Source organism: Pseudozyma hubeiensis (genome assembly GCF_000403515.1).
Source record: "Pseudozyma hubeiensis SY62 DNA, scaffold: PHS69, whole genome shotgun sequence".
NCBI classification, from domain to species: Eukaryota; Fungi; Basidiomycota; class Ustilaginomycetes; order Ustilaginales; family Ustilaginaceae; genus Pseudozyma; species Pseudozyma hubeiensis.
In genome coordinates, this window is record NW_012133851.1 from 172966 (window position 1) to 187366 (window position 14401).

General features: G+C 56.9%; 4 protein-coding genes across 4 annotated transcripts; 1 reads left to right on the top strand and 3 right to left on the bottom strand.

Annotated features, from left to right (window-relative positions):
- Nucleotides 1-634: 634 nt before the first annotated feature.
- On the top strand, nucleotides 635-4012 carry PHSY_007285 (hypothetical protein; the record flags this gene model as incomplete). Its single annotated transcript, XM_012337879.1, has 1 exon — nucleotides 635-4012. One exon carries the CDS (start codon nucleotides 635-637, stop codon nucleotides 4010-4012), a length of 3378 nt encoding a protein of 1125 aa, XP_012193269.1.
- Nucleotides 4013-4336: 324 nt separating this feature from the next.
- PHSY_007286 (succinate dehydrogenase cytochrome b560 subunit) lies at nucleotides 4337-5443 on the bottom strand (the record flags this gene model as incomplete). The annotated part of the gene is made up of 3 exons (XM_012337880.1): nucleotides 4337-4620; nucleotides 4708-4950; nucleotides 5266-5443. The coding sequence occupies 3 exons, from the start codon at nucleotides 5441-5443 to the stop codon at nucleotides 4337-4339; spliced, it is 705 nt and encodes a 234-aa protein (XP_012193270.1).
- A 212-nt stretch (nucleotides 5444-5655) lies between these two features.
- On the bottom strand, nucleotides 5656-6870 carry PHSY_007287 (DNA binding protein; the record flags this gene model as incomplete). The annotated part of the gene is made up of 1 exon (XM_012337881.1): nucleotides 5656-6870. The coding sequence occupies one exon, from the start codon at nucleotides 6868-6870 to the stop codon at nucleotides 5656-5658; it is 1215 nt and encodes a 404-aa protein (XP_012193271.1).
- Nucleotides 6871-8202: 1332 nt separating this feature from the next.
- Nucleotides 8203-13905, bottom strand: PHSY_007288 (DNA polymerase gamma; the record flags this gene model as incomplete). Its single annotated transcript, XM_012337882.1, has 1 exon — nucleotides 8203-13905. The coding sequence occupies one exon, from the start codon at nucleotides 13903-13905 to the stop codon at nucleotides 8203-8205; it is 5703 nt and encodes a 1900-aa protein (XP_012193272.1).
- Nucleotides 13906-14401: the final 496 nt, after the last annotated feature.

Consider the following 14401-nt stretch of genomic DNA (forward strand, 5'->3'; position numbering starts at 1 on the left):
CGTCGTCGTGCGCTGCTGTGGCGGAATTTTTTGCCATCAAAATCGCTTAAGCTCGATTCTTCTAGACCCGTTTCATAGCCGTGATTTGGATCGGTCGATTCTAACATATGAATTGCCAGATCGGAACCCGATCACTTTCGCAGTGACTGCAAGGTGCGACGCAATTTTCGCGGAAGTTCCACTTTGATGTGCCGTGGTGAAACGCCGCAAGGGTCCTCATTGCACCCACGTCTTGTTCATCCTCGAGGCTCAGTTCTTCTTCCATATCCTTCCTCCTTCACATCAACCAGCCTTTGTTTGCTCGACGTCGAAGCCCTTCCAAGAGCATCTCTGCGCATCTGTCACGCTCTCTGTGACAATCACGTTGATGCCTCTGGCCAACCCATGCCTCTTCTCAGGCTTGTCAGTGCGATCACCTTCCAACAACGTGACCGCTGCTTTGCGACGACTCACCACTTCTAGACATCTGCAACACCCGCATCACGTCAGTACCGCCTCAAGCACATCCGCCATTCGTCTTTCAGGAAGATCCTTCATTTCGACTGTAGCTGTGGGCGCACTAGCCACCTACCTCTCTCGGACTCCCGTACTCCGTCGCCCGTTCACGTCTACCTCCCATCACTCCGCCGCCATTATGCCAGCAGACGGCTCAGCTGCTGCTCCGCTCGTCAATGGCGTCCCTTCTGTACACGACAATTTCGATCTGATCACTCGCTATGACCTCGACTATGCCCCAGGCATGTCGGTCGAAAAGTGGAGGTCCCGCAAGACCGGCCTCACCGTGCTCTGGGCCAACTTTGACTCGCCACTCCTCAACTGCTACATGACGCTTGCCTCGGAGATCTTTGAGGACTCCGGTGTTCCACATACCCTCGAGCATCTCATCTTTCTTGGCTCTGACCTCTACCCTTTCAAAGGTGTCTTGGACACCTTGGCCAACAGGGCCTTCGCCAGCGGCACAAACGCATGGACCGCCAACGACCACACCGCCTACACCCTCACCACCGCCGGCTCGGACGGCTTCCTTCGCATGCTTCCCGTCTATCTCGATCATGTCTTCTTCCCTACTTTGACCAACGAGGGCTTCGTAACCGAGGTCTACCACGTCAACGGCAAAGGTCAGGATGCGGGTGTCGTCTTCAGTGAGATGCAAGGCCGTGAAAACTCGCCCGCCGATCTCATGGAGCTCAAGTCGCAGCGCATGCTCTATCCGACTTCTTCGGCTTACCGTTCCGAGACTGGTGGTCTCATGTCGGCGCTTCGTGTGCTCAACATCGACAAGATTCGCGACTACCACCACCAGTACTACGCCCCTCACAATGCAGCTCTCGTCGTGTGCGGTCCCTTGGCACGAGCTGACCTCCTCAACTCGCTCGCACCCGTCGAGGACCGTCTCGTCACCAAGCGTGATGCCCAGCCTGAAGGACCCCGCGGATGGAAACGCCCTTTCGTCGAGACCGAGTCTGCCGTCCCGCCCACCATCGATGGCTCCAAGACAGAACAACCTGGTCTCGATCCAGCTGATCCGCCTGCTGAAGGTTCGCAACCTGACTCGAAGCGACGACGTGCTTTCATCGATTTTCCAGAGAAGGACGAGAGTGTTGGCGAGATTCAGATCTCGTGGGTCGGTCCCAAGTTCCAGGACTGGATGACTAACGAAGCCGTCAACATCCTCAGCACGTACCTTACCGATTCGCCCGTCTCTGCTATCCAAGAGGCCTTTGTCGAGCGAGACGATCCACTCTGCACTGACGCTTACATCGGGTCATCCGACAAAGCTGGCGCAAGCCTGCTCTCCGCCTACTTCTCCTCCGTCCCCTCTGACCAACTCGACCGTCTCGACCAGCAGGTCGTCGACCTCTTGGCCGGCATTGTTAGGGAAGGAATGGACATGGACAGGATGCACATGGTGATCAAGCGCGACAAGCTCAAGGTGCTTTCGCAGCTCGAGACCAAGCCCGCCGACTCGTTCGCCGATCTTCTCATCACCGATTTTCTCTACGGCGATCGCTCCGGCGATGACCTCCACAAGGCGCTACAGGACATGAAGCGCTACGATGAGCTGCTCTTGTGGAAGAATGAGCAGTGGACAGATTTGCTGCAAAAGTTCTTTGTTGACAACGCGAGACTCGTGGTCATTGGCCGTCCATCCTCGGCGCTCTCGGATAAGCTCAAAGCAGACACCAAGGCGCTCGAGGAGGAGAGGAAGCAGAAGCTAGGAGAGAGGGGGCTAAAGAAACTCGAACATCAGCTTGAAGAAGCCAAGAAGGAGAATGACCGACCGATTCCGGACGAGATGCTGAAACAGTTCAAGATCCCCAGCACCGAGAGTATCAAGTGGATTCCCGTGGGCACAGCCCAGGTGCTGCCGATCCCCAGCAAGCAACAGGCAAACGGCGAGACGACTGTCTACGGTATGCAAGTCTCGACCACCGCCGACGATCTCGACCGCAAGATCCAAGCGCACGTCGATGCGGATCCGGCCACGTTGCCTTACTTTGTGCAGTTCGACCATGTCAGCTCCGCCTTTGTCTCGATCTCGCTCGTCTTTGCCACCACAGACCTGCCCAAAGAGCTGCGTGCGCAGATGCAGCTCTATCTATCAGTTCTCTTCTCGCTCCCCGTCGTCAAACAGGACGGCTCGAACACCGCGTTGACTTACGAAGAGGTGGTCAAAGGCCTGGACGAAGACACGCTCGAGTACGATGTCTCCCTCGGCAGCGGTGGCTTCGGCGAACTCGTCTGTGCCGAGCTCAAGCTCGAACGTGCCAATTACGAAAAGGGAATTGCCTGGCTGCGGGATCTTTTCTTGGGCAGTCAGTTCGCCATCGACAGACTCAAAGTGTCCATCAGCAAGATCATCCAAAGTCTTCCCGAACAAAAGCGAAACGGGCGCGCAATCGCCTCCGCCCTCAGCCGTTCCCTCACCCACGACGGGGACAAGTCAACCAACTTGGCTAACAGCATTTTGAACCTGGTTAAGACGATGCCAGAGCTGCAGGATAAGCTGAACAGCGACCCGGAGAAGGTGGTTGCGGATTTCGAGCGGATTCGATCGACGCTTGTACGACCGGAGAACCTGCGCGTTTCGGTCTCGGGCGATATCTTGGCGTTGGAGCGGCCGAAGAGTGCGTGGTCGGAGCATTTCACTCGGGTCGAGTGGGTGCAAGGATCGCCGAAGGACACTTTGCCGGTTCCGTGGAGCAAGGATATGTTGACGAAGCTGGGGAAGAATCCTTCTCGCAAAGGGTTGATCACCGCTCTGCCGACAGTGGAGAGCTCGTATTCGTATTTCACATCCAAAGGAATTCCGTCGTACACTCATCCTGACGGACCGGCGCTGGTCACCACTATCACGATCCTGAACGCGATGGAGTCGTATCTATGGAGATACATCCGAGGTGCAGGTTTGGCGTACGGTGCCAGTATCGCCTCGAATCCGGAGAGCGAGCTGATCCACTTCAGTCTCTACCGATCGCCCGACTCTGCCAAGGCGTTCCTGGAAGCCAAGAAGGTCATCCAAGCACTGTGCGTCGACAAATCCTCATCTCGATCCGGTGACGATCTGGTGCTGGAGATCGACGAAACAACGCTGGAATCGGCGAAATCTTCGTTGCACTTCAACGTCGCCGAAGCCGAGGGCACGGTCTCGGGTGCTGCTCAGGAGAGCTTCTTCGACCAGGTGTTGAAGCAGGCACCGAAGAACCGCGGCAAGTTGCTGTTGGAGGCGGTGAGGGAGGTCAAGTTGGAGGACGTGCGGGAGTGTTTGAAGAAGTACATTTTGCCGCTGTTTGATGCGGAGACGAGTACGGCTGCGGTGGTGGCGCCGGTGGGGAAGGTGGAGGAGATGAAGAGGAAGTTGGAGGAGGCGGGGTATGCGATGGAGATGGTGGAGATTGATCTGGGCAAGGACGAGGAGGGAAGTGAGGATGGGAGTGAGAGCGGGAGCGGGAGCGGGAGTGACGAGGAGGGGGAGAGCGAGAGCGAGAGTGAGGAGGAGGGTGGACGATAGAGATGCCAACTAGAGATGCAATCGAACGAATGAGAGCGTGCTCTCAGCAGCTTTGATCTGCAATGCGTGTGACGAAAGCATGTGGTGCTTTCGATGTAAGAATCTGAGCAAGTGTGAACACACAGCATCCGATGCTAGGAGGTCTCTCCCCAAGACAGCTCGACCAGACGTTGCTCGACACACAAACACCGCTCCCCCAACAACGGCTTCACCCCCGCTCCGGCACACACACATGTCACACTGCATCGACTCTCACACACACCCATCCTGTCCCAACTTTACTTCAAAAAAACTTCAATTTCCCACAACCCAACCTTGCGATGTTTAAATCATCAACAGACCGACGGTGCCGAGGACGGTAGCGCCCATGACCACATACGCGGTGGAGTAGACGCCCTTGAGGGTGAGTGCATAGCCCCAGTCCCAAGCCAAGTGACGGAGACCGTTGAAGGAGTGGAAGGTGAACGCGAGAGCGAGGGGGACCTTGACGGCAGTCTTGAACCAAGCTGGCAGAGTCGCAACGAAGTCGGTGAGGGAGGCGGAGGAGAGGGCTTCTGCTGAGCCAAAGAGTGGGTACCCCGCATAAGCTGCGAAGTATGCGTACATCACTGTGATCAAACAACCGAATCGAATTCATCAGTACCCGGATCGATTTGTCAGAGGAGGAGTAAAGAGAGTTGGGGGAAACAACTTACAAACGCTCAGACCAGTACCAGTGATACGGTTGATGATCGACAGGTACCACGTGATCTGCGGTTGGTAGATGGTGAAATGCGGACTGGAAGGTCGTGCAGCACGCTGTTTGTTGAGCAGATCCAAGTTCTGCTGCTGAGTCAATTTGGTGGTCGGAGCAGCGGCAGCGACGGCCTTCTGAGTGGAAGTGGAAACCATTCGAGCAGAGGGCAATCGAAGTGCCACGGGTGCGAAGGATCGAAGTCCTACCCGACCCACAGAGCGGGTGCTCGTGCCGAGAGTGAGGTTCAGAAGAGGTCGGGTTGCCAACATGATGGATGAGGTGGGTGGAAGGTGATGGTGAGGAGGGTGGAGATGGTGTGTTTGCAAAAAGATACACCCAGAGAACAAGTTGCGGGGAGCAGCACCGAACAGCGGTCAGAGCGCGCGGAAAAGATCGGCTCTAATCTGGGCTGTAGCTCAAAGCGTGAATGTGAATTTCCAGCGACGCTGCCAAATCGGCGCGTGTGACGGAGCAGCTCACGTCCCTGCCTCCCGAAGCCTCCGATTTGTAATCCTACCCTTCCAGCGGTAATATTCTTCCACCCGCTCGGATTTTCCTCTCGCACGACAGTTATCGCCTTTCCCCACTCCCACAGATCCACACAAACAATGGCACTCGACAATAATGCTGTGCTGCTTCTTGTACATCACAGATATCAACACGAGTTGTTCGAATGAGGAAGAATAAATTGACATTTGACAAGCGGAAAAGTCAAAGACAGAAGCAGTTGATCCGGAATTCGAAGCAACATCACTGACAATGGCTAAAGAACACACACTTTGAGAGAAACAGCATAGTGGTGTATGACGACGACGCAACTGACATCCATGTCCTCGGGTATCTTGATTAAGGGAAGGAGGAAATGAACAAGTCTCGCGCCGTATTCTACCAATCTGCACTCGCCCTTTCAACGACCACCAACACCGTGAAGCTCAGCAGCCTGGCGCGATCGAGCCTGGTCGTTGACCGTCTTCTGGTTTCGCAGTTCATCGATGCGCCTCTTGGCCTCCTCGTAGCCGGTGCGCGTGCTCTCCGTGTGGCGCTTCTTGATGTCTAGGTCCTCGAAGGTCTTGGACAGATCGGCGGCGTACTTCTCGTGCTCGGCCTTGGCCTTGCTCAGCGCCTTGGACGCCTTGTGCTCGTTGGTCTGCGCCTTCTGGTGACGCTTGACCGTCTGGGCCTCGGCGTCGCGCGACTTGCGGAAGAGCTTCTCGGAAGACTTGGCGTCCTTGATGGCACGCTTCAGCGCCTTGTACTCGTCCTTGGCCTCCTTCTTCATGAGCTTGTCCATCTTCTTGATCTCCTTGGGGCTCAGGGCGGATTTGGGAGCCGTGGTGGCGGCGACCGTGGTGGGAGCAGGGTGACCCGAGGTGGCAGCGGGTGCGGCGGCAGCAGCAGCAGCGCCGGCACCACCGGCACCCGTGACGGAAGCAGGAACAATGGTGCCAGGAGGGAAGCTGGGAGCACCGGCTTGAGTGGGAGACGAAGCTACGGCGTTGAGCTGCTGGGGCGGCTGCTGCTGGTGAGGGGCGCTGATGGCACTTCCGGGAGCCGTGCTGGGCTGACCAGCGCTCACAGCCGACGTGGGCTCCTGAGCCGAGGAGTCCTGGTGGTGGTGAGCGGCAGCAGCGGCGGCACCAGCACCGACACCGGCAGCGGGAACGGCAGTGTTGATGTGCGAGACCTCACGAGCCTGCTCGCTGGGCTGGAGCGACTGGATCGTAGAAGTCTGCGGCTCGATCAGGCCAGGCGCGCCGGCCTCCTCGCCACCAGCAGGGGCAGCAGCGGGCTCGACGATGCCGCTAGCGACCGAGGGGTCAGCCTGGTGAGGCACAGCGATGGCACCAGCGCCGGCGCTCAAGCCCGAAGCCTCGGTAGCGTGTGCGCTTTGGAGGTGAGGGTGTGTGACCGGGTCGGTGACCGACGAGTCCAGAGGAGCAGCGGCAGCAGCGTCCTGAGGAAGAATTGCCGAGCCGTTGGCACCACCGTTGGCGAGGGGAGCCGCGCCGTTGGCGCCGTCGGCGACTGGAACAGTGCCGTTGCTCACCTCGGAACCGGCGGCAGGGTGGATGGCCTTGATTTCGGCGACGAGGATCGAGCCGTTACGAGCGAGATCGGTCATGATGATGCGAGAAGAGGTGATGCGGAGGATATGGGTATGTTGCTAGCGGCACGGGTATATAATCGTCAGGCCGGATGTGTGTCTGCAAAGGAAGGGTTCCGTGTTTGCAGAGAGGAGTTGTAGGTTTTCCACGCAGGATAGACGGGTGGATGGATGATATGGAGGGACACGGAAAAGGCGATAGCAGCGACGTACGTCTGCTTATGAGCGAAATCGCTTCGCCTGCAGTGACGTGAAACGCCTTGCTTGGCTCAGGCAGAGATAGTTCGGAATGGCGGAGTGCATGCTGCGCCTTGCCGACTGCGGATGGAAGCAGGCAGAAGCCGTCTTGATGCCACACTGAACACCGAGTGCACGGCAAACGGGAATTGGCTGGCTGCAGCAAAGGGAGCATTCATTCCCTTCGAGACTCGTCGTATGCGTTCATCCGGCATGAACGGCCGAACAAGGCGCTAGAGAGAGCGGCAGAAGCGAGCCAAGCCAAAAGGCGCTCTCATGATCGCAAGCTCAAGCTCTGTGTAGTCCTCTGGGCCAGACCTCAGGAGCGGAGTTCCATGCTTCTGAGCACAACAGCTGCAAAGGCGCTTCTGTCAAAAAAAAAAAATTCAACTCCAGACTCGCTTGGCTGAGCAACTCGGTCCAGCCAAGAACAAGAAAGAAACATGAGGCGGGGTGACGTAGAAAGATCTTCCAACTGCAGCTTTGTTCAATTCAACTTTTGAATCGTCGATTTCAACTTCAAGTGGAGTGACAGCAATACAAATTGGGTCTGTCGCGGTCTCCGCCTCGACCCTCACCACACAGTCGTTGATGTATGCTATGTCGAAGAAGCGATTCAATCGTATACTCACTGCGATTTCAAGAGACTGCTGTTCGTATGGTCATGCTACATGGAAGGCAGAATTAGACAAAGACAAGGGCGTTTGCGGAGCAGAGTCAGCCTTTCAGAGTGCTTGCAATAAATTGCGCGAGCTAAAAATAGCACGTCATGTAGTTAGTCGCTGCAAGCTGTTCTTCCGACAAGTTCTGTTGCAGCTACCCGGCGTGTCGACGAGCCTGGCTGTTGCCATCGTTGTGGTTCTTTCTTCTTGTCCGTCAACGTCGGCTATGCTACCTCCTGTCAGCTGTTGCTCGGCCCAAACTTGTTGGTCTCACCCAAAGCTTGCCCTAAACACGTTGACTCAAGTCTTGATCATGAACTTAGAGTCTTTTCAAGAACAATGCACTTGAGTGCCTCATGCGGTGCACAGGTATAGGCAAGCTGATCATCTTCTTGCATGCTACATGAGGACCAACACTACCAATACATGCTGTTCATATGAGAAAGGTGCCCTACGTTTCTTTGGAAACCATCTTCTCCTCAGTCTCAGCAGCTTGCCAAGCCTTCGTCGACGCAGCATGCTTTCTCGCCAAGTGAACCCTCTTCTTCGCCCGTCTCGCCCTCTGAGCCATCACTAGCGTCTTCCGATCAAAAGTCATCGTCAACCTCGCCTGGTCTCGATCGAATCCTTCCTGGATCCGTCTCTGTTCTTCGCGCAACACCTGCTCGAACTCCTTCTCCGCATTGCTCGCCTTGACAACCCCGCGCTGACCGTTCAACAGCTGAGCGACGAAATCGCTCTCCATCCGTTGCGCCGCCATCATCTCGTTGACCTCCATCCGTCGTTCCGACCTGCGCAGACGTGCTAGGCGTCGACGATAGATCATCATGCTGATCGACGTCGGCTGCACCGGCTTGTATCGCGGCAAGGGCCGGTTAAAGATCGTAGGTGGTAGCAGCGCTCCAGAGTGATGCGCGATTCGGACTGGATACTTCTGCTCATGCACTTTGCGTGCCCAAAACACGTTCCACGATCGTCGATGGTTTCGCTGAGCCAAGGCCTCCTCTTTGACGTAGAGCGCAGAGCAAGCTGCTTCATCTCCACTCTTGGCGAGCTTGAAGGTGCGGACGAGATCGTGCGCTTCTTGAACGAGTCCCGTCACCCTGGCCTGCGAGGTCAAGGGCTTCATCCTCCGCATTATCCGTTTGATCTCTCGCTTCAGCTCGGGACACGACGCCGGACAGTGTCGCAAGAGCGGTCGGTAGACCTGCCAGAGGATCAGCTGTCGATGTGAGGCTTGTCGGAAGAAAGGTCCTCGTTTCTTGCGTGGACGTCGAGGAATGTAAGCTGCGAAAGAGAGTGCATCAAAATTTGCATCGACTGCGATTGTCGCCGGCTCACGCTGCCGCGAGATAGCGGAAGCAGTACAGAAGCCTGCCTTCGATGGAACTGCGTGGGTCGAGCTGATCCGCTTGCCGTTAGCTGTGGACGGTCGGGCACCGCTTCCAGAGCTCATGCTCGTTGTTTGGCCAGTGGCAGCACGACGTCGACGTGCAGGTTTGCTTCCTTCGGCCTCTTCTGCGCAAGTCTGAATCCAAGCGTCCTCATCGAAAGGGCTCGATTGCTTGGGAGCTGCGCTCCGAGCCCTCGTAGAAGCAAAGGCGAGCCCTTGGCTAGGATCCCCTGCCGTCGCCATGCGCGGTCTCGGGCTCCGAACGGGCGGCACGGGAGCATCTGCTGGGCGCTCCGCCATCTTTGCGCGTGTCTCCAAAGCCCTGATCTCGGCCAGCTCCTTCGATGCTTGTGCTTGCAAGAAGTAGAGACCACGCTCGCCGAGTGAGCGATGCACTTGCGTGGAAGGAACGTACGGAGGGAAAGCGCTGTCGCCTGCGTCGCTCTGTGCTGAGTCCACCTGGTCATTCGAGGTGCCATCCTTGTACAGCGACCCTTTCGTCTGCTCCAGAACCTGTTCAATGTCAAGAGCCACACCGACAGGGATTGCCTCAGGATGTGAAGGAGTGACGCATGGGTCGTCGGCCTCTTTACGCAGCACCTTGTCGATGTCGACTTGAGCGAAAAAGGCACACCCAAGCGGCAGGTCGTCCATCTGAAGCTTGAACGCGAACATGGCTCGTGTCCAGATGTTTGCGACCTGCAAGGCCAGCGCCGCCCTGTATCGGTCTTCGTCTTTGACCAAGTAGCGCACTTCGTCGTGCACCGAGAGCATGAACCTGGCGTCGATGCTATACCGTTTCGACAGCCATTCCATCGCAGTGATGAGCAGATGCAAGTAGTCCACACCACTGCTCTGCACTACCCAATTGATTCGACTCGGCATGTACTCTTCGGATAGGCGACCATTGCCAAAGTCGACCTTGCCGAGGTACTTCTTCGTTAGGGCGTTGGTGACGCCGCAGTCAAGGGCAGGCGTCTTGGGGTCGTCAGAGAGCGCGATGCTTTCGAGCTTGTTGAAGACGTAGCTCTCGGTGCCGCCGAACCAGAACTTGGCGCCAAAAAGTTCGTCCGTGTGCGTGTTCTGCCCCTTGGTTGCCATGTAGAGCTCCTTCGCCTTCTGAGTCGCCTCCTCGCTGCTGACGCTGGGATTCGCCTTGAGCAGCAGATGCGTGGCGTGCTTGATTCCCGCGCCGTAGATGCGCGAGTAATTGAAGACTTTTGCTTGATTACGACTGGTTCCCAGGATCGACGCCGTCTTCGAGTGCAAGTCCGTTCCGAGCGCCTTAGTACCTTCGAGCGTCATCCAACCAACCGCTGTGGCACCGTGGATGCCAAACTGCGCATCGCCCATCACACTGCAAATCCAGAGCTCCTCCGAGTCGACGTCCGCTCCCACAAGGCTGTAGCCTGGAGGCGCCTTGACCATGGCTTTGAGTTCGGACCCGACCCGATTCTTCTTCGCGTTGCTGGCGGTGAGCCAGGTGTTCTCGATGGCGCGGCGGGTGACTGTACCCATGCTGACGACCTGTGGTAGGATCAGACCCTTCCTGCGATCTGACTCACCCTGCTTCTCCTGGCGTGCCCCCGAAGCGCCGTGTGGGTAGCGCATTGAGGTGCCGGCCTGGCCGTCCCAGATTACCATCTGCCTGTGAACACGGTCGCGAACGGCGATCCAGTAGCTACACTGCGCATTGAGATCCAAGGCTGTCTTTGCTGCCCTGCGACCGACTTCATCCGGATGCTGGCTCTCTAGCGTGCCATCTTCAAAGTAGGCGATGAACGATTTTGCAAATGGACTGCCCACGTTGGCGCCTTCTCCTTCGCTATGAGGCACCTTGTAGAAGGTGGACGTCCCAAAAGCCTTGACCACAAGAGCAGGAGAGTTCTTGTCGCCCTTGGGCGCACCCTTCCCTTTTGCTTTACCTTTCTTCGACTTGGACGCTTTGCCTTCGACAGGTGCTGCCAAGTGTTGAAGCAAGCCGTCTGCAGTCATTCCGAACGCAAGAGGTGTCTGACGAGTCACAAGCTCTGACTGTTCGGAAGGATCGTGGCGGAATATCCATCCATGTTCTCGACTGCGGTAGAGCGGGCATCCTCTCCAGGAGATCTTCAGCAAGATAGGAGCGATGGCCGACCGAATGGTGACCTGCAGCTCTCCTGTCGCACTCTTGTACAAGTCCCAATACCATTTTGGCCACCAAGCCGGCTCTGCCGATACGTCCGAAGTAGCATCTCCCAGGTTGTCCGCGTCAGCTGATTCCTCGTTTCGGCCGCGTAAGGCGTTGAGCTCTTCGAGGCGAATGTCCTTCAGCGACCAGTCTAGTTGTGCAAGCTGTGCATCTGCTTGGACCTCTTCGTCAGACATTTGCTTGACACTATCGGCGAGTTCCCGCAGTCTACCCTCTGGATCAATGGACGCAGAAGATCCGCCATCGATGATGGCGGACAGGATGGCGATTCCGATCGGCCCAGCGTCGCTTGACATCTTGCTCCCATACTTCTTGAGGGCTGTCGCTGACAAGAGATTGGTTCCGACCAGCAAGGTGCCGTCTTCGAGCTTCCAGCATCGGCCTTCGCTTCGTAGGACGGCCTTGCCGTCGACGCGCAGCCGCAAGAGCTGCTGGGCGATGACGCTCTTCGGCGAGAATCCATCTTTGGTCTTGTTGCGCAAAACTCCATCGCGATACCATGCAGGTAAGGCAAAGTCGGATCGAGGCGCCGTGCTGCCATCTGCGGGTGCGATTTTGGGCTTTTTGGGCTTCTTGGGTGTCCAATCTAGTTGCGAGAACCACGGGTCGTCTTCCCACCAGGCTCGTGCGCGAGCTGGATCTGGAAACACAGGCTCATTTTGCTCCGGATCCGCGATCAGCTGTCGCTCTTCGGAGATCTTGGCCGCCAGACTCCATGGTACATCCTTGGTGCCATCCTCTCGAAGCTTTTCGGCAAGATCCTCGAGACACTTCTGCACTTGGTCGTTGATGCGGTTAAATTGCTCGTCGCAGCGTTGCTGGTAGTCAATCCATTCGTCGTCAACGGGCAGGAAGGTGGAACCGAGGCCAAAGACACCAGCCATGGTCGCCGGATGTGGGCATCGCGCTGCGAAGTCGGGCCAAGTGCGGCGAAAGATCTCGTGCGTCACGACGACGTCCGAAGCACAATAGCTGAGCAGATGCTGTACATCTTGCAGGATTTCTTCGCGGGATGCACCATCGACAAAGACGTCACGCGCCGCTTTGGACACCTTCATTGGGATGCGATGCAGGCGGGCCACGTCGGCGAGCGAGTTCTTGGAGGTCTCCTCCAGCCATTGCGACTCAGACGAGACGGGTGATGAGACGCGAGATGCGAGACCACCACCCTCGTCATCGCTGAAGGGCATGTCGAGTGCCGAAGGGGATGTTGCAGTGTTGTTTCCGCCCGCCACGCCGTCGCCATCCGACGTTGAGCTGGATGTCAGCTGGGCTACATCTACCGCGAGCCCTTCGAGTTTGAGACCTTCGAGCTGGTCCGAGTCGTACTCGAGACCCGAAAGTGCGTTTTCAATGGCTCTGCGTGTCTCTTCCTTGAGCGCTGCCTGCTCGAGCAGCTTCTTGGCACGCTTCTCTGCCTTGGCCTTGTTGTGCTTCATCCATGCTGGACGCTGGGGCGACGAGATGCCTCTGGTTGCGACGTGCAGTGACATGGTGTCAAGCCACCTCGTAGAGCCTAAATCCAGAGAGTACTCCTCCAGAGTTCGAGCACGGTCGTAGGAGACGTTGTGACCTACGACGAGGCGGGCTCGATCTTGATGGCCACTCGGTCCGAGCGGAATGAGATGGTCTTTTCGATCGTGATCAGGGCCACGCTGAAGGAGCCAGGGAGAGAGCCAGCTGTACCAGGCTGTGGGACCAGCAGCAGTCGCCATAACAGCGAAGGGACCTTCTTGCACCATAGTTTCCACGTCAAAGACAAGCATGTCGTCGTCCTCATCTGGATACGAGACGCTGATCCCGGGACCGAGTGCCTGCGCCGAGCCATCATCCGATCGAAGGATCGGATACTTCGTCCATCCCGGCTCTATTGACCACGATGCTGGTTTGAGATGACCAGGCGTACGCAGTGGCGGATCGAGCTTGAGCCATTCGCTGGCTTCGAAGCGAAAGTCGTCGGACGCAGCCTTGTCAAAGCTTACATTCTCGAGCCCCTCTGGTGGCTCTGTCGGATCGATCTCTGCAAGGCGAAAGGCCATACCTAGCCAGGGTTGAGCCACCTCTCGGCCTATGCTCCAGAAATGCTCCGCGAGGTCCTTGCCTTGCAGAGGTGGTAGATCGAACGTGGTCTGTGGAAGCGTGGAGGCGTCTGATGCCTTGAGTCCGTGCTGACTGAGATGATCGCGACATATGTTGAGCGCTTTGGATGCTATTGGCGGCATTGGCGTCATGCTGGGGGGAAACAGCTGCTCGCGCAGCCTATGTGGTAGCAGCTGGACTCCCACCTCATTGCGGGGAATCTCTAGAGTCTTGGAGGAGGATGTACTTGTCTCGATCTTGCCAGACTTTTTGGATGCGTCGTCCCGTATTGGCGGCGCATGATGCGATGGATGTGAGTCGGAGGACGGAAGATCGACGGGTGTTGCAGCATGCCATCGCTTTTGGTGCTGTTGCAGCCGCTGCGGTGTGAGGGAGAGAGGAGATGGCCCTCTCAGGACCGGACTTACCGACGGCAGTCCGGTCCTTTGTAGCGCCCGGATACGGCCAGCTGTCGGCAGCATCGTCGCCATGGTGTCCTGCTAGGATTCTGACCTGAGTTACTGCATCTGCGGTGTGGACGTGGTTGTTGAATTTGTTCGATGTGAAGCAAGTCGTGAGCGCGACATGGCCAGATCACTCCCCCTGAGACGATTCAAGTTGAGTCTCCGTATGCCTGTTGACCGATCCGTGAGTCGATGCTATGAAAGGATGGTGTCTTGAGGCGTCGATGGTCTCCGATACCTTACGGATGAAGACCGACGATGAACAAGTCGGCTTGCAGCTGCAGCGTCGGATTTTCCGAAAGCGGACTGAGCGCAAAGGCAACTCGCCCTTCTCCACTGCAGCACAAGAATTGGCCGATCAGCATTTCAGGGTCCAAGCAAGCAGGAGATCTTCTTAGCCTTGCATGGGAGATTTCACATTGACCAGACGACTCGATACCATCGAAACTCCACCATCACGATGACACACTGCAGCAACTGGGAGCAAGCTCGTACAGGTGGCGTCCTCTTGTCATGACACTAG